This window comes from Lissotriton vulgaris, chromosome 3_1 (genome assembly GCF_964263255.1).
Source record: "Lissotriton vulgaris chromosome 3_1, aLisVul1.2, whole genome shotgun sequence".
NCBI lineage: Eukaryota > Metazoa > Chordata > Amphibia > Caudata > Salamandridae > Lissotriton > Lissotriton vulgaris.
The window spans coordinates 1,737,360,050-1,737,383,240 of NC_141689.1; the positions used below are offsets into that span (position 1 = coordinate 1,737,360,050).

Here is a 23,191-nt window from a genome sequence, read left to right on the forward strand (position 1 = left end):
ATTGACTAAAAAATATTGATGTAAAAAATATAGATGTATAAAATATTGACTTCATATAAATATAATATAAAATAATATATAATAACTATATGGAATATAAGTGAATTAAATATGCCAATTGGGTATTAGCCAATATTATCATGATTAGAGGAGCGAGCACATGCACTTTAGGTAAAGGTAAAGTGCTCAGAGTCCTAAGGCTAGCAGAAATTAGGTCAGCAAGAAGTATGAGGAGGAAGGCAAAATATGTGTGGGTGACCTTTCAAAAAGAGTGATTTACAACAGTGGCCTAGTAGTTCCGGTCCAAATTGAGAAAGGAGGGGAGGAGTGCTGCAAAACGTTATTAAACTCTTGCACATTTCAAATACATAAGAAAGTCCTACCAGTGGGATGGTATGGCAGCATTGCACCTGACTGAGTCACACAAAGCAGGCAGAGAGAAAATAGATTTCCATGTCATAACCACAGGCAGTTAGGCAAAAGATAATGTGCATGAGTCCAGCACCTCCCACACCTTACCACTGTATTTCAATAAACCTACTATCTTCTGTCCCTAATTTACCAGCTATGCTTATGGAAAGTACACCAGTAAGTCGGACTTTTAGCAGCTGTACTTTTCACATTATCAATGATATGTTTAATTGTACTCACAATTTAAGTGTTAAGTTCTGCTATCAGTTGGGTCAGTTTTCCCAAATACTCTTATTTTTTAACTGGGTGTATGGATAGGTTTTAGATGAAATCTTGGTATCATGCAGAGAAAAAATGGAAACAAAATCCTCATTGCCTGCAGAATTTCCTGCCTGTGCACAAGCCATGATCATACGTTCCGTCTCACAGATAAAATGTCAGGGAGACACACATAAATGAATGGCAATGAGTCTCTTAATTTACTCTGCTCTGGATCCATATCCTGCTCTCCTCAGCTCTCGGCTTGATCATGCTGCCAGCTAACACATTTTCTTCCTGGCTCCTGCAGTCCTGCACTTCGGTGGATCGGTACTGGTTACTGCTACAGCTCATCTTTTATTGTACATTGGTCATACGTGTGGGGCCACTGATAGAACAGGGAGTGTAGGGAGTATAACATTACTATTCTCCCTGTGTATACATTAGATTGAGAGGAGATACAGATGGTCAAGTGGCATCCACTTTAAGCCACACATTATGTGTATGAGTGTTATCAGGAGGCCTTTTCATTAGTTTGGCTGGCTGTCACTCAAAGGATCTTGAGACGAGCAGTGCTGCCTTCTTTAATATTCAGACACTCTGGGATACTGGGGCTGGATTCACCTCTGAGACCTACTTGGAGGGTGCTAGTGAGCTACCAGTAGCTCCCAAGCTACTCTTTGGAGACCCTTGGTTTAGAGGGAAAAACTAAGGTGTCAAGCATATACAATATTGTGTGTTATATTTTCAACATTGACAAGTCTATTACTACTTATTTAATGAGTAAACATAAAAATGCAAAGCAATTGATGGAAATAGGGTGGTAATACTATGACCTTTATGTTTGAATTTGTATTATATTTGCTGTAAACATAATATTAATAATTAAATTTTCTACTTCCATTTTTTCAATTTCAGAATAATGTCGAGAGGTTTATGCAATGGCCTGCAATCATCATTTGTACATCCGTGGAAAAGCTGCTCAAACATGAATATCCTGGACTTTCTTTTAATTCCTACTACTTTATAAACTTTCTAGTAAATGTATTGCAATGGTCACATGAGCTTTTGGGGCGCAATGTAAGCCCCACTCTATACACTATTCTTAATGTCTCTCTGAAAAGAAAGAGAGAAAGAAAGAAAGAAAGAAAGAAAGAAAGAAAGAAAGAAAGAAAGAAAGAAAGAAAGAAAGAAAGAAAGAAAGAAAACAGAGCTGTGTTAAAACATTAAAACATGAATTTTGTTATGAAACTTAGAAGAAGGTTTCGAACCCTGATACTTCTCCTTGCTACTTTCTGTTTGCTGAGCATAGTTATTTCAGCATATTTTCTCTATAATGGATATAAACAAGAAATAACACTGATAGAAGCAACACCAGACTCAGATTGTGGTGACATCAAACTTTTACCATACAGGTCAGTGTCAACAAGGACTACTAAACCAATTGATACATCTCAAATAGAACCTATTGTCCTTCTGTTTGTGGAGAACCAGTATTCACAACTTGGTCAAGATATCATAGCAATTCTGGAGTCAAGTCAATTTCAATACCATATGGTGATTGGGCCGGGGAAAGGGGACATGCCTCCGCTGGCAGAGAATGGCAGAGGGAAATATGCATTAATTATATTTGAAAATGGTTTGAAGTATGTGAATATTGACTCATGGAACAAGGAACTCTTAGAAAAATATTGTGTGGAATACAGTGTTAACATCATCAGCTTTCATAAAGCAAATGAGAACAGTCTGCCAAATATTAAATTGAATGGATTTCCATTGTATATTCATAATAATGTTGCTCTTAGAGACTGCTTTGTAAATTCTCAATCTTCTTTACTTCATATAACCAAAGCACCTAAATTTGTAAAGGGACCAATGCCTGGAGAAGATTGGACAGTATTTCAATTTAATCACTCAACCTACCAGCCAGTGCTCTTAGCAGAATCATATACACCCAGCAGCTCTACAACGCCATTATCTAAAGCTACCCTTCATGCAACAGTGATTCACGATTTGGGGCTTCATGATGGAATACAAAGAGTTTTTTTTGGAAACAACTTAAATTTCTGGTTGCATAAACTCATCTTTATTGATGCCATTTCTTTTCTGTCTGGGAAAAGGCTGACCTTGTCCTTAGACCGATATATCCTAGTGGATATTGATGACATCTTTGTTGGAAAAGAAGGAACCCGGATGAATATTATGGATGTGAAGGTAAAAATAATTTTTTTTTTAAATGCAATATTCTATAGTATGGATGGGCCATTATCGAAATCATAACATGTTAAACTTCTAATCCATTTAGATCTGTTTAAAGGTCTCTAATGTCAGGTTTTGGTTAAGTACTCTTTGGAAGTATGCTTAGCTAAGCTTCCAAAGGAACCAATGCTTACAATGCCAGTACTGTTATGCTACTAGAATTTAAATATAAATTTACTTTTAGTGATGTGACTTACCATACTTATGCTTGGACAGAATTGTCAGTTCTGAAGGTCTTTGCATGTTTGATAATTTAAAATCCAATTTAAATTCCATTGTAGTCAGTGAAACAATTAAAAGTTTAATAAAGAAGAATGTATTGCTAAAATAGTCATTTGAATTTGACATTTATTTTCACGTGTAACATGCCTCTGAAGCAATTGGGATCAAGAGCATCAATTAAATTCTACATTGGTTTCAAAATCCAAAAAAAAGATGAAAAATCTATTCAGCCTGATATAAATTATTCTAACGTGTTTCTGGTATTTAAATGTGATCAAATTCATCTAACGTGTTCCTGTTGTTTCAAGTTGAATCTGCACAGCTCTAAGCACATTAGTTGGCAAAGTTTGATTGTATTCAATGACAAAAAAGACATTCAATATCAAAATGGCATTTGAAACATGCACACTAACTCAGTATGCTAATATTAATTGGTCATGGTATTGGAGGATCAAAACAGTCAAACAAGTTATATGCATATGTAAAAGAAATATTAGGACTAGTAGAACTGGAACAAAAGTGGGAGAAAGGATTTCTTTTGAATATGTTGATTATTATTTACTACCATCCCAAACATGAACCAAATATAAAACAGTTAATTTGTTTGGTCAATTATCTCCAAAATGTTAAATTCTAATGATAATCTAAGCAGGGATCATAATTCGGAGAATGATGAGTAGGTCCTGGATTTTACATGTACATATTGACAGCAATTGAATAGAAAGAACAATGCCCAAATTCAGCTTCTGCGACAAGATAAATCTAGGCATTGTAAGCAGCCTAAATTGAATAATAAAGCATACAACACAAAATAACATGATGCAATAATGCAGAAACGGGTACACAATGTTGAATATTAACAAAAGACGTCAGCAGAGTTACACTGATTGATGTTCTGTAGTAAATCTCTTATTTTTACAAGGGTCAGTACAGGGTCAAATTGGGGCCTAACCCTTTAGTCAAAATCTTTGACACTGCACTCATTCAGATCATTTATTTTTGGGGAGAGAAGTTGGCCTAATGGCTAGGCTGGTCAGCCTAGAATCTGGGGAACCGAGTTCAAGTTTCGGCATTGACTCTGGACATTCTGTGATTCTGGGCAAATCACTTATGCTCCCTGTGCCTAACCCCAAAAAATGAATGTGTTCTCGTGTAATGCAACTGGTGGTATGTAAAGCACTCTGCATCCTGATACCTTCGGGTCAAGTTTGCACTATATAAAGCTCTGTAAAATAAAAATATATATATATATTTATTTAAATATGTGCTAAAACACAAACGTGAAAAGATGGTCTGCTGTATGGACTACCCGAGGCTTCTTCAATAAGTACCTCATGAGCTACTGGTAGCTCTCTAGTTAATTTGAAGTAGTTCTCCTATATGCAGCTCAATCTACTTAATTAGAAGCTTTTCTTGGTTGAATTAATACATGTATGCCAACATTGAAAGTGTGTATTGCAGATGAAAATGTACTATCAGAATTCATAAGTTGATGTTGGAGAAAAATACGGCTCAATTTTCAATTTATATTTAAAGCTTATATTTTAGTGCTCAATCTTATGTTGCTGGGGAAACTTATTACTAAACTCATTACCTTGGTGCCATGGGCATTACACTTATGGCTGTCATATTATCCATGTGAAAGTATTCCAAATTTTCAAAACCTTTTAACATTACTGCTGGCAACCCTGCCTCATGCACTGAGGTGATCACTGTAAGCAATATTGCATATGGTGATCATTAATGTAATCTTGTCACTATTACAAGGCTAATGACATTAGCAGGTAATGAAGATATTTTTTTCAGTAAACATGAGTAGCACCTACTACAGAAAAGGCTGGTCTACTGGTTTTTATATTCAAGCAGTGTGTTTATACACTTTATTTAGGATGTTTTGTGAGACTAACCGGTATGTTGTGGTGAAGATCGTTGTGTTTACTTATCTGTGGAAAAAAAACCAAGCAGGGATAGTTCAGAATTCTTTAGTTAGAGATTTCTCTACTTGGATTGACCCATTGGAAGTGGTTATGTTATGTTATGTTATTCGTGATTTGTATAGCGCACGGGCACCCAGAGGTTTCATGGCGCTAGAGAAGAGGAAAGATGGTGAACAGTATCCTAACTGTGTGCTTGTTTGAACAACCAGGTCTTCAGTGCACCCCTGAATTCCATTAGATTAGTGCAACCCCGAAGTGATAAGGGAAGCGAATTCCAGATCTTTGGGGCCAAATAAGCAAATCGGCATCCGCCGAGGCGTTTCTTTTTAAAGAGGGGTAAGGTGAGGAGGGACAGGTGGGAAGAGCGGAGATTGTGAGTCGGTTTGTGTTTGTTTATGAGATGGTTTATAAACTTGGGGCTTTTTCCATGAAGAGCCTTAAAGGTCAGGCAGCCTACCTTGAAGGTTACCCGTTGGGCTATAGGTAGCCAATGAAGGGTGGCCAGCAGTGGTTTTGCCGAGCTCCTGCCATTGCATTTAAATATTAGTCTGGCCGCTTGGTTTTGCAAAATCTGCAAGCGATTGGAAAGAGCCAAGGGAATGCCCAGATAAATGGAGTTGGAGAAATCTAAACGGGAGAGGACTAAGGCAATTACCACCTGGATGAGGGCAGAATGCGTGAGCAGATGAGCAATTTTCTTAATCTTCCGTAGCTAGAAAAAGCATGAGGAGATTACAGTTCCCATCTGACTTTTTAGTGAGAGATCGGTCTTAAGGGTGATCCCGAGACTTTTTACCGATGGAGAGGGAGACGGGGAGATCCCATTGAGGGCGGCCAAAAATGAGGGCCCCAGCTGGTTTCACTTTTACCCGGGAGTACCAGCTCGGTCTTTCCTGGGTTGAGTTTGAGATGGTTCGTCTCCATCCACCCTTGAATGTGCAACATAGTGGCCTGAAATTCCTCAACGGAGTCTGTGGTGTTTAGTGGAAATATAAGCTGCAGGTCGTCCGCATAGTTGTATATCGTAACCTTCCTGTTTTTTATAGAGTGCAGCAGCGGTTTGAGGTACAGATTGAACAGGAGGGGGGACAATGATGAGCCCTGCGGGACGCCGCAGGTGGTGGGGAGTTTGGACGCCGTAAAGTTCTCAAGCTTGACAGCCTGAAATCGGTCATTCAGAAAGGACTTGACCCAACCGAGAGCCGTGCCTCGCAGGCTGGCCTGTTTGACACGATGTAATAAGATAGTATGATCCACCGTGTCGAACGCTGCCGACAAGTCCAGAAGCACCAAGGCCTGATGGATGCCCTTATCGGCATTAGACCTCATTGTGTCCAGGACCTCTAAGATCACCGACTTGGTAGAGTGCGCCTGGCGAAAGCCGGCTTGATTGGGCTCTAGAAAGTCGGATGTCTCTATGAAGCTCGAGATACAGCTAGCCACATGGGCTTCTAAGATCTTTGCACCAAAAGGGAGAAGTGATATGGGTCGGTAGTTTGATAGGTTGGAGGGGTCGGCACCGGGTTTTTTAGTTAATGGGACCAACGTGGCGTTTTTGAACGAATTCGGAACTATTCCCTGTGATACGGACTCGTTCAGAAGGGGAAGTATTCCTTGGGGTAATGTCGAATAAACTTCCTTTAGTATGTGCGGGGGGCAAGGGTCGTTAGGAGACCCGGACGTTACTCGGTTCATTAATTCTGCTAATCTCGGTTGTTCTATAGGAGGGATAGCCTCGAGTTCGATGGGGTTTCTACAGATATCCACTCTTTCCGCAGTAGTCGGGCTGGGCTGAATGCTGTTTTTTATAATGGCAATCTTATCCTTAAAAAAGTCATTAAGCTGATTGCACATCATTTGAGAGGGAACTTGAGAGGGGGAAGTTCTAACATCATTACATGGGTCATTTACGACCCTAAAGATTTCTCTGGCTTTGTTTTGAGCATTTGAGATTTTTTCGGAGAAGAAGACTGCCTTAGCAGATAAGATAGAGTTTTTGTACTTCCTGCGGGCAGCTATATATAATGATCTATCTTCATCAGAGTACCCATGTCTCAATTTTCTCTCCAATTGGCGCAGTTCTAATTTTCGGTTTTTTAGGTCTACGGTAAACCATCTATGTGCATCCATGCGGCGAGCACGTGAGAACTTGGTTAAAGGAACGTGCTCGTTGCTGGCAGCCAAGATCCATTCGGTGAGATCTTTGTCCATGAGGTTGATGTCTGGGGACTAGGCATGGGCGGAAAATCCGTTCCGCTCGCGGATTTTGCGGATTTTCGGGAAATCCGCAATCCGCGAGATTTGCGAATTTCCTGCAAAATCCGCAAATCCGCGAGCAGCGGATTTTGCTCGCACTGCTCGCACTGTTCGCGTGAGTTCGCGCCCCGCGAATAAGTGCGAAATTGCAGAAATACGATCTAAGCAAAACTGAAAGTAACTACTTACCAGGTTCAAAAGTTCAGGCACATCATTAGTAGCCATTTCCTGTAGTGCTTCCTGAGGGGCCCCTCCAGAGTTCAGTTGCCAGTTGAAACTATTATGTGACCCTGCTCTGAACCTCAGAATAGTTACACATATGCCACAAAGGTCATGAATTACAGCTAAGGGAGACAAGCAGGAGCCAGGCTGGAAGTTAAAATCCATTAATCAGCCCCTAATTCATTATTGTCAGTTGGGGCAGGGCAGGTGTTGTAACTAATTTTGCAACAATGAAAGCACTTAGCAAGTGCAAAAGATCACTAATCAGGGCGCACTAAGGAAGCAGGTGCCAGCTAAAAAAATATTCTGTGACACATTAATCAGCCCCAAATTAATTCAGGTCACTTGAGGCAGGGAAGGTGTGCTTTGCTTTGCCGAAAATAATGTACACTGGACAACCAGAGGGTGTGGTGATGAAACAGAGGGTGGCATGGGTGGGCCAGAGGGTGGCATGAGTAGTCAGAGAGTGGCAGTGGTGACAGAGAGTGGCAGTGATGAAGAAGAGTGTCCCAAACAGGTTGGACACGTAGAAACAACAAGTTCGCAAAACTTGCGACCCGACAGGTAAGTTCGCAAATTGCGAAATTGTAAAAACCCTCGCGAACTGGCAGAAACACGGGCGAACACAAAAAAAAAAAAAATCCGCAAATTCGCGGGAATTCGCGGATTTTGCGGATTGCGAATCCGCAAATCCGCAAAATTCGCGAACGCGAGATCCGCAAAATTCGCTCATGCTTACTGGGGACGAAGCTGGGAGAGAGTTGGCCAGAGTAGACAAGAAGTCTTGTTTATTTAGTGAGCTCCATTTCCCTGCTAGACCCCCCGCAGAAGCGGAAGCCTTTAAATGGCCGTGACAGGTGATGGAAAATTGCAGTAGATGATGATCCGACCATATGCAGGGTGTTATCGTCGGAGTGGATAGTGGGACATTACGAGACCATATCCGGTCCAGAATAAGTCCCCTTTCATGGGTAGGGGTCAGAACTGATTGAGAGAAGTTCATGTGGGAGAGAAGCTCAAAAAGTTCTGTGGCCTGGGGTCCTGCTTCCGGGTCATTATGCCAATAATTTAAGTCCCCAATCAACATGACTTTATCATAATTGACGATTAGGCTGGCCATTTGCTCAGACAGCGAGGCCGTGAATGTGGGCATAGTTTTAGGTGGACGATAAATCAATACCAGTACCATAGTTCCTTTGTCTGAGTCGGATTTAATTACCAGGTTTTCCGTGTCTGGTAGATCCAAAGGGGGTAGAGTGGTGAAAGTATGGTTTTTATGAATAATTGCGGCAACACCCCCCCCAGGTTTTCCTGTTTCTCTGTTTGTCAGCAGAATATAATAGTCTGCCGGTAGAGCTGTGAGAATGTCTGGTAAGGAGTCCGCCGTGAGCCAGGTTTCAGATAAAAATAGCATATCTGATCTGTCGGATTTAAGTAGTAGGAAGATGTCTAATTGGTGTTTTACCAGAGATCTGGTATTAAGATATAGACAGCGGAGGGTCAAGGCGTTTGGGCTTGGGGTAAAGTTTGTGGAGGTAGGGATTTGAGGTGTGGTATAGGTATTCTCCTCCGTTAGGTGGCGAGGATAGATGTTATTAGCCTTTAAGCAGGTAAGTGTGGTGGGATCAAGGTAGGGGGTGCCAGAGTGTTGCAGAGAGAGGAGTTAAACAGAAGTGTAGCTGTTAATTTCTCCATTCTGCCTAGTCCCTGGGCCCGGCCAGGCGCGGACGGGCGCAGACGGGCTTGCCTTAGGCGCGCCTTCGGCGTGCAGACGCCGCACCCGCTGCGCTCGTCTGCTGCGCGTCCTTGCGAGGCACATGATTATGAAAAGGGGAGGGGGTGTGGCCTCGCGGTAGTGGGCGTGGCTAGTGCGAGTCCCGGGGAGATGGCGGCAAGAGGAAAAGAGCCCTGCGTCAGAGCTAAACTACGGTGCACAGGTGGTCTTAGGAGGTGACCTGTCACCAGATCAAGTGCCAAGAGGATATGGTGAGTTTAAAAACACAGTATTTACACAAGTACAAGTTTAAAATAATGAGCAGCGATTCTCCCGGCTTTCCGCCTCAGGAGTTAGGACTTCTCTGGTCGCGCTCGCAAACAGCGCGGCTTATGAGCGTCACGATTGGGGGCATGGCCTCACGGTAGTGGGCGTGGCTAGTGCGAGTCCCGGGGAGATGGCAGCAAGAGGAAAAGAGCCCCGCGTCAGTGCTAAACTCCGCTGCATGGGTGGTCTTAGGAGGTGCCCTGTCACCAGATCAAGTGCCAAGAGAATATGGTGAGTTTAAAAACACAGTATTTACACAAGTACAAGTTTAAAATAATGAGCAGCGATTCTCCCGGCTTTCCGCCTCAGGAGTTGGGACTTCTCTGGTCGCGCTCGCAATCAGCGCGGCTTATGAGCCTCACGATTGGGGGCGTGGCCTCGCGGTAGTGGGCGTGGCTAGTGCGAGTCCCAGGGAGATGGCGGCAAGAGGAAAAGAGCCCCGCGTCAGCGCTAAACTCCGCTGCACGGGTGGTCTTAGGAGGTGCCCTGTCACCAGATCAAGTGCCAAGAGGATATGGTGAGTTTAAAAACACAGTATTTACACAAGTACAAGTTTAAAATAATGAGCAGCGATTCTCCCGGCTTTCCGCCTCAGGAGTTAGGACTTCTCTGGTCGCGCTCGCAATCAGCGCGGCTTATGAGCGTCATGATTGGGGGCGTGGCCTCGCGGTAGTGGGCGTGGCTAGTGCGAGTCCCGGGGTGCTGGTATTAATGTAGGTGCTTCAGGTATATTTACTTAGGGCATCAAAATACCATTAACTGATCTACATGTTTACGCTGTTGCTTTGATTTTGCAAAGCCCAGATTTGAAAGACTACACAGTGTATTGCTAAAGTATTTACAAAATTAACCAATTCTGCAGAATCTGAGACATCAGTTTTTCAATTCTCATGAAAGGCATGATTTGCTCAGCCTACAATCTTTCACAGTCAATTTTCATGCCTGTGCTTAATGGGGTACAATGTTTCAAACCGTCTGTTGCTGGTTTTTAAAAATGAGTTAGGTGTTTAGAGATTCTACAGCCTTTGTATAACACATTATTTTTGTCCAAACATTTTTGTTTTGGTGTATTTCTGTTAGCATATTTTTTATCAGAATGTTACGGCCTATGTAGTATTTTAATTGGATTCATTTTCTTGTTATGAAATTTTCATAACAATGGCAAAAACTCATAACAGTGGTGATTAATAATTTGAGTTTAATGCCTTCATACTGTAATCAAATATCAAAATGATGTTATATATTTCCTTTCTAGTTTACAATCTGATATTCAGTTCTAAATGTATTATAAATGTAGGCAAATGTTTTATCCCACATGTTACCTTGTAGAGAAAAACAATGAAAAATAGGAGACAAAATAAGAAGAAAAAGGGAAGTAAGATAAGAACAAATTAAGTACACAAACAACAAGAAAGTGGACATAAAGACAATGTAGAACAGAAACATAGAAAGAACACAGAAGACAAGAGATGTATAGAAAGTAACAAATCTTTTAATAAGTATTGAAATATGTACATTTTGAATTGGTGTTATGCTAAGGTATAATAATGAGTATGGGACAGATAAATGGAAAATGTTTTGTAATAATTTTCCTTCATGTTTTATTCCTGACTTATACAACAACATAATATTTGGTGGATTTTCAGTCAAATTAATACATGGGGCTCTGTCAAGGGGATATTTTGTATCTCCACTTCTAGGCTCAGGAGTCAAAGTCAATTACTAGACCCACATCATACACCATTTTAAATAAATGGCAATTTTACATTCAACATTTCTTTAAAATACCCACTAAAATCAAACTCATTATAATGCTTTTATTTGCAAACTAAATCATCAGAAGGATGTTTCTATATATATGTCACTCAAATATTAGATATTGGCATTTACTTCTCATCTGTTTATTTTATGAAGAACCAAATTAAGATAGTGAAAGGTCTTTCAAAATATTGGCACTGCACAATCCTGCACCTTTTAATGAAGGCATGAAACCTACACAAGCAGTACCAGACATTTTGCAATCTAGAACACCATTGTTGAGCTGGTTCTTCTCTTTTCCCTTATTTACTGGATCATATCTTGGAGCAGCCACTTCTCTTTCAATAGTATTGTTCTAAAAACATTGAACACACCAGCAAATTACAAATGTTTTAGTATGTGGAAACCTTGTACACCTGCAGAGAAATTGTTGCAGAGAATGAAGAGGGCTGTGAGCTAATTTGTCTGCATTCTTTTAGCCACATGTAATGTTTGAGACCACTTAAAACATACAGTAACAAAAATACACATTTGATTTTATCTGAAAACATTGCCATACATATGGTTCATCTTTAGACGTTGAACAAAACCCTTCAAATAAACCAAAATTTGTATCAAACATTCTTATGCAAAATAATAAATCCCATTTCAATAACAATTGAATTTGTTCCAAATTGCCCTCACTTTGCATATGTTTCAAAATGACATGTAAAAGGTGAATATTTGTTACTAAGAATAATGTTTTTAAATGAGCTTATTTTGTTTAGCATGCTCACTTAGATCTTGGGAACTGTTTAACTGTGTTGATGTACGTGAGCAGGTGAATGCAATTATTGCTTTTCATTTATAAAAATAAAGGCCTGCCTTGTCTTATGTTATTTAAAATTAAGCAAAGATGATACAAGTCACCATGCTTCATGCATCTGAATCACCTATTCACTCTAAAAACAAAATTAAAGCACAGTGAGTGACCTCCTAGGCACAATGGTGATATTTTGAAAATCAAGGTTATTAGACAAATTAGAAATTCTGGACTGGCTTATAAAAATGATTTAGTTATGCATTTCTTCTATGTTAATTCCACGTTACCAGTGAATACTCTCAAATTCCCCACTGCACTTGTGCAAGACAAGTCACCAACATGCAGTTTTAGTGCCTATAAAACATTTGATAAATTATTGGCAGATTTGGAAGATAATAGATTTTTATATTCACCGGTGCTCAGAAATTGATTTTTCTCCCCACCCAAACCTCTCCAAGCAGGTATCTTATTCCAGCACGACCATTGGGGTTATGCCAGACCCCTGAAAGTCTAATTGGGGAGAGAAGCAGGGATCTCAGCTCCAAGCCCTCTGTAGTCATGAGCATCTAGAGAGATCAGGCAGGAATCTCACAGGCTACAAGACCCTTCTGAGGTTTAAGATAGCAAACCTAAGGCCAAGAACAGTCTTTCAAATTGTTTTTGATATGGGCCACTAATAGGCACCCACCTCATCATGGGCAGTTTTGTGTTTAAAAGATGTGCATACTGGTTGAATACCAAGTGCTTGGGTTATCCACTTGAGGCACCCTTCTGCTCGGATGTTGGCACTTTCTAAAAATGTCTGTTTCTAACGTGATCACATAATCTAGTTTCAGACATCTGAAGTCTAGGCGTTATCCTTGACTGTTTCAAATGGAGTTGATAGTGGAACAATTTTATATTAACTTCTATTCTGCTTAGACCTGAGACATTTAGAAAGTACAGTTTTAAATAGAGCATGTAAGCCATTCAAATCTACGGGTCAGTATACAGTTACCAGAATCTTGAACAACTCTTTGTTTTTTCACAACCTGGAATGTAAGGTTTATTTTAACCTAAAAAAATAGGGGTATATTTTCTCATCTGTTGAATAAACACAACCTACAGGTACCTTTTAAAATTCAAATGTTTTGAGGATTTTATACAGTGGTTCTTTCAGACATTGGCCATTAACCATTGGTTTTCTTTACTATATATTTTCAAACTCCTAAAGCAAAATTATCTTTCCATCTTGTTCTCTGATGAACAGACCGTCAGCAGAAATATAGGCGCACTATGAATGTAATTATTTTAATTAATTGTGAATTCCCTTATATAAGTCTGCTTTGCTTTTGGAGTGATAAGATGTTTAACCACAATGCTGCATTAAGAATTTGTGTAGAAATCAATTGTAATACTTTATGTTTGTGAATTCAATTAAAACGGTGTGAATTTTGGTGATAGTATCAGTGTGAGGTTTCAAAATTCTTGAAGAACATTACAATAATTCCAGTTCACCTGAAAAGGGAGAGTGTCACGGATACACTTCATTGTAGCACAAAGAGCAGGCTTGCTGCTATGGATGGTTGTCCATGTAGTGTGAAGATCCGGTCAGACCTCAGCAGCTTGTGTCCCTTTAGCTCAGGACAGGAGCTCAGCTAACTGACCCTTGGAATCATTCAGGTTAGCCTAAGTGAAGGAAGCAGGTCAAGTCTTCCTTCACAGAGAGCAGGACAGGCCTCAAGCAACAGGGCATTACTCTGGGGAACAAGGCAGGGTTCAAGCATTAGGACAGTCCTTTGGTAACATCAGGGCAGTCCTGTGGGGAACAAGGCAGGCCACAAGCAGCATGGGCAGTCCTGTGGTGAACAAGGCAGACCTTCTTCTGTAATGTCTATAGGCGAAGGAGTGTACTGAAGAAATTGTTCAAGAGGTCCAATATTAATACCTGATGCAAGCCTTTTAATTGGGGGTGACAACCTGGCTACCTCCAAATCTGGTTCTGGAAAGTTCTTCCCCTCCTCTGCTAAGGCTTCAAGTAGTCTTGGATGAAAAAAGACTGATGTCAGGTTCCTTTGCATGTGTCCTGAAGGCAGCCTTTGAAGTGTAGGTGGGAGAGGATATAGCTCCACCCCACCTATCCTGGCAGGATGATCCATCCTACCAACATCTAATCATCCTTTGTCTCATTGTCTGGACAGAATGCACAAAGGCAAACTGCTGAGCTATTCAAAGTCATGTGACCCAGGACACAGAGCGCAGGTACAAAATGGTTAGGACAACAAAACCTCAACTTTCTAAAAGTGGCATTTTCAGAATTGTGAGTTACAATCCTGCTTTACCATTTAAGGGGATTTTAAATTTCAATTTACTTGACCTCAAATGTGGCCTCCCTATCTGTTCCCAATTAAACGTTTGCATTTATTAAATATAATAATGTAACCCAATTTATTTAATGTGAGAAGTAGGCTTTGCAGTAGTTTTTCACTCCTAGGAAATGTAAAACTTAATAACACATCTCCCACTTTTTAAAAACAATGCACCCTTATCTGTGGGCTGTTTAGGACCGACATTGGGGGTGACTTATATCTTTTTATAAAGGAAGGTTTAGACCTGTTAAAAGTCATATTTTGCCAGGGAGAATTGGCAGTTTTAAAACTTCACTACCGGCTGCAGTGGCAGGCCTGAGACATGTTTGCAAGCATTGTGTAAGTGGATAGCACAATGAGTGTTGTAGGCCTACTAGTTGCATGTAATTTACAGGCCCAGGGTATATGTAGCACTGTGAACTAGGGGCTTATAATTAAATTAAATATGCCATGTGTTAGGGTCCTCACAAGCACTTTAGCATTGGTTAACAATAATAAAGTGTGCACAGTCCTAAAGCCTACAAAAACAAATGCAGGAAATCAGGTGGGGTGAAGGCAAAATGTTTGGAGTAAAGCCAAGCCAAAGATGACAGGTCTTACAGAAGGTTTTAGTGTCCAACTACTAGATGGCTAATTCTAGGCAAGGCACCTTGAACATCAACAGTTCTGGCCATAGCTTGTCATCGCTATATGTGCAATGTGTGGGTGTCATGGTGGGATCAGGGCTTCCAAGAATAAAATTACTGTACTATTACTCCCATCATGCACTGCTTTTGATTTCACATATTACATCACCGTTGACATTTTATATATCATAATTGATGATATCACATGTAACATCACAAATTACTTCATAGATGACAACAATGATGGCGTTATCCATGACAATGTCATCACATTATTTAAAAAACCCTTAGATCATTTTAAAAGACAAAGTTGGTAGTAAAAGACCTGCAATCATGTATATCATATAATTATCATGTGTATATGTGTGTATGTATAAATTGGAAGTATCACAGCCCTGAAGCCAAGTCTGGTTTAGTGTGCTAAAATAAATGTATGCCATTAGAGTTTTGAGTGCATGCAGTGTTTTGAGTTTTGAACAAGGTAGTGTCTGAGTGCAACGTGTGTGAGTTGCAGAGGCATATTTCAGATGGCTGAAATCTAAGGCATCTTTCCGAAAATGAGTGAGTAAAGCTAAAGTCTTTGTTTACAATATATTACCACTTATTGCTGTCTGGAAAGATGCCCATGTTAAATAAATGTCATACAGTGCTATAGAAAATATATATATAAATTGGAGAGTTATAGGGTGTAGATAATAATTTTTAGGACCTCCCTGAATTTTTTGAGAAATTATACATTGATGAAGAAAGTGTAATGTATGGGTGCCCCACTATAAGATGGTTTAACACACAGCATGTTTGAGAGCATGGTTCAAAGGTTGAATGTCTTTCTGCTTATTTAAGGAATTTGTGTAGGGTATTTTAACAAACGACTAGGGTTGTCCACAGGGCATGGCTGTACGAGGCTCTTGACTTAAAATTGTTGGTCAGATGAGGTTTTTTACTGGCTGATCTCATTAAGGAAAACTAAAAACAAAGACGTCCCTTTTTGGATAGTATTCAATGCTAACCCATTCATGTCTACAGAGCCATTTTGGCATCTAGACAGCTGAATACTAGGAAAAGGAGGCTAGCATCTACTAAATGTAGATATGTTGACATATATGCTACCTGTCCTGCATGTTGTGAAAGGTTATGTCCATTAGTACTTGAATGGTGATAGAAAAGTAGCCCCAGGTGTAGCTTGTAGAATCACTTCCTGTCACAAAGTCTGTAGCATAGAGCCACATTTTTTGAATAATGTTATCAGTGATGTTATTAATGATGTCACCAATGAGGTAATTTGAGATGTCAAAGGTGATGTCCTCAATGATGTAATTTGAGATGTAATATGTGATGCAATATGTGAGGTCATAAGCAGTGCACGCCAGAGCCTAAATTATAGCAAGCCCTATGAACAATAAATGCAAACTGTCAGTATTTTCTTTGTTTTATAAGCATAAGTTTTAGTGTTATTTTAATAAGTAACTACACCATCATTTTACCCATTGGGTTTTCCTTCAAATCTGGGCCGTTTAAAATATGTTAAGATCGTATTACCATATCTAACTACAATGGTAATATAGCCTATCATGTTTTGCAGGTTTTTGATCATATTCTAAAAGAAGCATTTGAAACCCCTTCTTCAGGGCAGGCCTGATTAGTACTTGGGTGTAAAATCACCTGGGACTACCAAATTCTGTAGGAATTTTGCCGCATGCTGCAGACTCATCGTCCTTCCTTCCCAATCCATGTTTTTCATGTTCATTATTATTATTATTACATTGTTTTCTGAAGGTCAAATATTTCCAAATAGACCATGAGGTTTAACTCTAGAATGGCAAAATGTTACTGCTTCAAGTGAGTAGAATTCACTGGTAAATTTGACATAAGGGAGAAGCCTTTCGGAATGCACCCCGTCTGTCTCTTGTAATTAAAATGCTTTCTCTGTCAATCACCAGTTATATCTTTTGATGTAATCCAAATATATTTGGTGCTCCACTACCCTTCCAATCATGACAAGCCGTTAACCTTGCAATATTAATGGTAACATTTTATAATACCTGGCACATTATGTTGAGTTTGTCAATGCTAACAAAAACAAAAAAATCCACGTGTGTAGCTCCATCAAGAAACCCTCTAATGCCATTCAAGAGCATTTGTCAGTGTGGCAGCACCAAGATGTGTGGACATGATCTCACTTTAATAAAGCCACCAACATAGCTTAATTCATTCATACTTTTTGGGTATAATACCCTGAGTATATACGAGGATTGATGCTGCTTGCTTAATCCTTTTTGAGGCATACCAGTTTGGAATGATGCCCTTATCAAATATTCTTCTTCCAGAAACAATACTTTGATTAGCCAATTTGCTTGTGATAGAGGTAGCTCAGTTATTTTCTGAGCTGGTCTCAGCCTCGCTTAAAAGTAAATAATGTAGTCAAAACATACATGTAGTGGTAGGAGAAAAGTAGACAAAAATATATAATGATCCATGAGATACTGTGGCAGGGAATGTTGATTTAAAATCATTATCAAAATTACAGGCATTCATTAAGTGACGTTTTGTTATATATAAATCAGTTTTCATAGGGGTTGGCAGAGAGAATTTACAATAGCAATCTACAGTATATGTGAGGACTGCTACAGTAAGAAAAATATGAGCTGTTCTGGGCATATGTCAGAAAAGAAACTGTGGTACCTTTTTTGATAATTACTTTGCAAATCATCGCATTGTGTTATCTAACTAAAATAAATTCTACAGTTCTTGATCACACTCAATCTTCGGTAGGATTCTGTCTGAAACATATTTCTGATTTTCCCTTCAAATGAGAATTTAATGAGAGCCAAGTTATGTTGAAAAACATTCTAATCTCCATCCAAGTACAGGTTATCTTCAGAAGAATTTTATAATTAACCCATTTAAAGAATTGTTAATACCCAAATGTTACCAAAAATCCAGCAGTAAAAGTAGAAAGATAGGGAGTGCCAGGAGTTCATAACTCACCAGTGGAATCAGGATTCTTGTGAGCAGTTAAGAAAATATTGATCGAGGTTAGAAGGAATTCCCAAACATGTCTCCAGGAGGCCAGTCTTGCAGATTCACCCCAGCAAAATGTTCAAGGCTTTTTTGTGTAGAAATGAACAGTCACTGGTAAGCTCAGATTAATGAATTGATTTGCAATCCACTTGCCTAAGAAATAGGAGGGGGCATGACCAGAAATGTGGCAGAACATGCTTATAAAAACAAAATCTTGAGACAAACCCTTTTTTACATAGTAAATAATAAATGTTGATTTTATCTAATATCCTGCAACGCTCTCAAAGTAGCCTCACTAGACCCATTGTGGACCCTTGTGCTCTTGTGGAAGTCCCAAGTGACCAAAAAGAATTCCTTAAAAAAAGAGAAAAAAGTGGGGTGTGGGGTCTGTAGGAGGCTGCCTTCTAATGGGGACTTGACTGCCTGCGGCCAATCGCATGCTGCGCTTTGCCAAAGGCGGTGCTTGGCAAAGCCTTAGCCACCCGGGGATGTTGAATGCAATGTTGTTAAGTTTAATTTGTAAATTTTATTGAGTATTTAAATTTAATTTCCATAGCAGGTTGTTGGGTTTGTACACACTACAATGATGACATCAGTGAAAAGAAGAATCCCATTCGCTCAAAATATGGTGAGACCAAAATGCTCCTTGGGTGGGAAAAACTCAGGAACAAGGGAAAGAACATCAAATCAGGAGCATGAAACTGAGATAGACAAGAAAGATGCCCAATAATAAGTAAGGGCTGACGCCAATCTCACTCTTTGTTTTCTGTTCAGTTAAAAAACAGCTAAATCTGTCAGTAGATCAGATCTAAACAGAAGGCAACAGCGGAGAAATCGATGGAATTGTGGTGGCCATACAAACGTTGATGCACAAATATGAAAACTGTAATTTTACAGACCAAATAACCCATGATGCCCCAGGTAGCATAGATTCATAATTTTAGCCTATTTAGCAGAGGTTTTATTGGAGAGCATGTTCTTAAGCAGGGGACAATACAATGAATACATGTATCCTTTAACCTACACTGTGATGTTATCCGTAACAGCCATTCAGATAACTAAAATATCATGTAAGAGTGGTATAAGTCAAATCCGTTCCCAATGAGATGAATATAACTCTAAGGCCATGTGGACAACTACTTATAGTTGCGTAATGATCATTGAATAAACATTTTAAAAATCCATTCCAAAACATCTGTATCAAATAAATAGAAATTATAAAATTCTCATTGTTCATGTTTAATGTATAATGCAATTGTCTCCTTTTCTAAATGTAAAGTTGAAAAACAAATATGTCACAGTGTTCTTTGAATGCGATTACATTGTTAGTTTAAGTAGGAAAATCAAAACTCATCTGGGACCTTACATTTCAAAAACTGTTCTTGAAATGAAGCTGGATATTAAGCGTGAGAAGTCCAAGGAGTTCTTGGATTTCCATATCTACATTTTCATTTTGTCTATTTTGACTCATGCTCTGAAAACCTTAAAATTACTTTATGCGAATTTTCATTTACCACCACCCAACATGTAGCGATAGAGGGTGCGCTTGGTGTATAATCAGAGAGCAATGCCATAGGCTACCACTGAGCCTAAGGTACAGCTTCATTGCACCAGCTGTGGGGATCCTTATGGAGAAGACTTATTAACCACAGTCTCCTCTGCTGATGCATGCAGCTGTCGCTGTACATGGAAATGTCACAGTCTCAGGACGCCAATGCGAAATCCAGTAAGGGATCCAGCTGGTGCATTTGTACAGACTTAATTTAATGAACCCCTAAAGGTATTCAGAATTAGGAAAGTTTTGGTGGAGTATCACTCTAAAAGCTATCAATCCCTCCTTGGATTCTAAGTGTTGGAATGCACGTTTACATTGCAGAAAATATTCACAAGACAATTTTAAGTTAAAATCTGCTAGACCAGCTCGGAGTATTCTGCAGACTGAGAGGCCTGGATATTAACCTTACCAAAATAAAGTATGTGGTATTAAATCCCTACCCCTTGACTTAACCACATTCAGTACTTAAGAGAGTCCCTGGAGAGAATCCACATATTCTAATATTTTGAGTTCATGCTTACAGAGTTTGGCTGGTCATTGCATATAATGTTAGCCTCCGCATCTTTAATGAAATCCAGATTTTCTTGTCATGTTATTAGGAGAATCGCAACTTCATTACAAGACTATAGGCTACCAGTATGCATATTGGTAGTTTGGTAATACTACATCTGACATACGTTTAATAGGTTTACAATAGTGTTTAGCAAAAGTGCTGGCATTTGACCAATCGGCTGGTTTAAGAATGTCATCTAGTTTACCCCCTTACCAAAATGATTTCATTGCGCCCCTTATTGAGTGTCCCTTCAACCTTTTTAGGTCAATTCCAGCTGATTGCTTTGCATAGTTAACCCACCTTGCTATATAAGGTGATGTAATGGGTTTGAAGGGCTTTTCAAACGTGATAAGTAGTTGCTTACCACCATGAGCATGATGTTGGCTCAATCTTGCATCATATTCTTTCATACAACCTACCACTTTTTTGAATGCGTTAAACTTTGGGTAGAAAATGTATCTAACATAGTCTCTTTATAATCTCGAAATTGACTCCAAAGGTGTCATAGACTATTAGTTACTTCTAGTGCTTTACCATCTGAGACACTAAGGCAAGAGATTAGGCAGAGTAGAGAGGCTAGTTCTATGGAAAGTTTTGTCTTATTTAATTATCTGTTCTCAGGCCAGGCAGTGAAAAGATCTAGTAGCAACTTAACATCCCATAGTAGTTTTAGGTGGTCTCCTTAGTCTGATATTTTTCATAATTCTGCATAATATTGCATGTTTCCCTATGGTCTTGCCATTTATTAGAGCATGGCCTAATGAAAAAGTTGATCTGTAGCAATTCATTGATCTGTCAGTAAGCCCTCTGTCATATTGTTCAACTAAAAAGTTTGCTACATGTACTATAGGAGCGTCCAAGGAATCCAAGTTCCTCTCCGAGCACCAGCGTACCTAAGTTCTCTGGATGCCATTGTATCTATAATGGGTTCCAGAAGCTCTTGACTCTTGGAGGAGTCTAGTAGTTTGTTTCGAAAAGTCTGTGATTTCATTAGATTTCCTGACACTTTCCAGGCAAGAAGGTTCAAAATCCCTGTCTGGACTAGGCGATGTTCCCTTCTGTCTATATCCCTTAAAAGGCCTTCCATGGCTGGAAGTAGAAAGGGTATTTTGCAGGATAATTCCAACCTCGTCCAGAGCCACACCTGAGAGGCCAGAAAGGGGTAACTTGTATAATGGAGCATTGGTCTTGTCTCACTCTGGAGGACTCTCTGAATCATTGCAAATGGGGGAAATGTGTATGCTCGAATTCCTTTTGATCTACAGAGGGTCCCAGAACTGATTCAGAATTCTGAAGGCTTCCACATTGAGTTTCCAGTTGCTGTGGTCTAGGAGTGATCTTGAATTCTAGTCTGCAGTTGCTTTTTCCAGATAAGTATTCTGCTTTTAGGGACATTGTGTGTCTAGACAGAACATCCTGAGTTTTTTAGCTCGATTCGATAGGTTTGAGGATTTTGTACCCCCTAAGCAATTTATGTATGCCACAGCCGAAATGTTGCCCATTTTTAGAATAACCAATCTGCCTTGTAGGGATTGTTTGAAGCTCATCAGAACGTAAAGGCCAGCAGTTATTTCTAGGAAATGTATGTGGTGTGAGATTTCTGTATCGGACCTTAGACCTACTGTGTTCTGATCTGTAAGCACGCTCCCCAGCCATGAAGGCTCACATCTGACTCTAGAATGAATCCTGGGGTGTTTCCGAAAATCGCTTTGCCATTCCAGGCATCTAGATTCTCTAACCACCAGTTCAGTTCTGATTTGGCTTCATGGCCTAGGGTTACTTTGTGTCCATACCATAGTCTAGCACGGAGGAACTTCGCCTTCTCTCTTTGAAGGGCTCGAAAATGTAAAGGTCCAGGAAAGATAGCTTGTATAGAAGAAGATATTTCATATTTTCGTGCTTTTCTTCATGGGCAGTAGCAAAACTAATTTTACTGTGAATCCCCAAAAATCCAGAGATTTTGAGGAAGTCATGGTAGATTTGTCTTTGTTTATTATGATGCCAATGCTCTCTAAGAGATTTACTGCTGTATTCAGGTCTTGAAGAATCTGAGAGTGATGCTGGGACGTAATGAGAATAGACAATCAGTTGTATCCAACTTTCTCTCAAGAACAATGATGTAGCTCTCATTACCTTGGTGAAACACCAGGGAGCAAAGGATAGCACAAAGGGGAGAGCTTGGAATTGGTAAAGATGACAGTTCCATGTGAATTGGAGGTATAGTTTGAACTCTGCGTCCATGGGGATTGTGAAGTAGGCATCTTTCAAGTCCAACTTCACCAGTCAGTCCTTTTCTTGAGGCATGACTGTCAAGAGGGGATAGTCTCCATTTTGTGTCTATAGATGAGAGATGTGTTCAATTCTCTCAGGTTAATGACTAGTCTCCAACCCTTATCTTTTTTCTCTACCAGAAAGTGAGTACTTACAAATTTCATATGATCCCATTGCTCTCTTCTCTATCAGGGATATTACCTCTTCCCCTACTATTTTCTGTTTTCTGCAGTCAGTGCTAGGTTTCTTGGGAATGAGGATTGTTTTTGTGTTTTTGAAAATGCAATTTTGAAGCCTCAAATGGGTTCTAAAACCCAGGGGTCTTGTGTAATTGTTTTCTAAGTCTGTAAAAAGAATCTGAGTCGACCTCCCACCTTTCCAGGTAAAAAGGAAGAATGATGGGTGTTGGTATCTCACTCTGAAAAATCCTGGAGCCTTGTCCACAAGCTTTGAATCCTCTAGAGCAGTAGGGTTTTCCTCTGTGAGGTAGAAAGGTGGGGGATATTCACTTGGTAAGGTCAACTGAATCCTCGCTCGCTGTAGTAGGGCCTTTGGCAGGCACGACTGGTAGAGCGGCCCCTTGTGCTGGCCCTGGAAAAAAACACTAGGATTGAATACTAGATGTATCCTGTTCTTAGCCTTGTCCAGGGC

The 23,191-nt window shown here is 39.8% G+C and overlaps 1 protein-coding gene across 1 annotated transcript in view; it reads left to right on the top strand.

The window, feature by feature from the left end:
• Positions 1–23,191, top strand: part of LOC147728380 (N-heparan sulfate sulfotransferase 4) — a 1,294,254-nt gene that overhangs the window by 201,343 nt on the left and 1,069,720 nt on the right. Inside the window, exon 2 of the mRNA XM_086963276.1 lies at positions 1,588–2,883. Coding sequence (XP_086819402.1) covers positions 1,903–2,883 — 981 coding nt within the window. The 5' untranslated portion in view covers positions 1,588–1,902. The remainder of the gene's footprint in view (positions 1–1,587; positions 2,884–23,191) is intronic.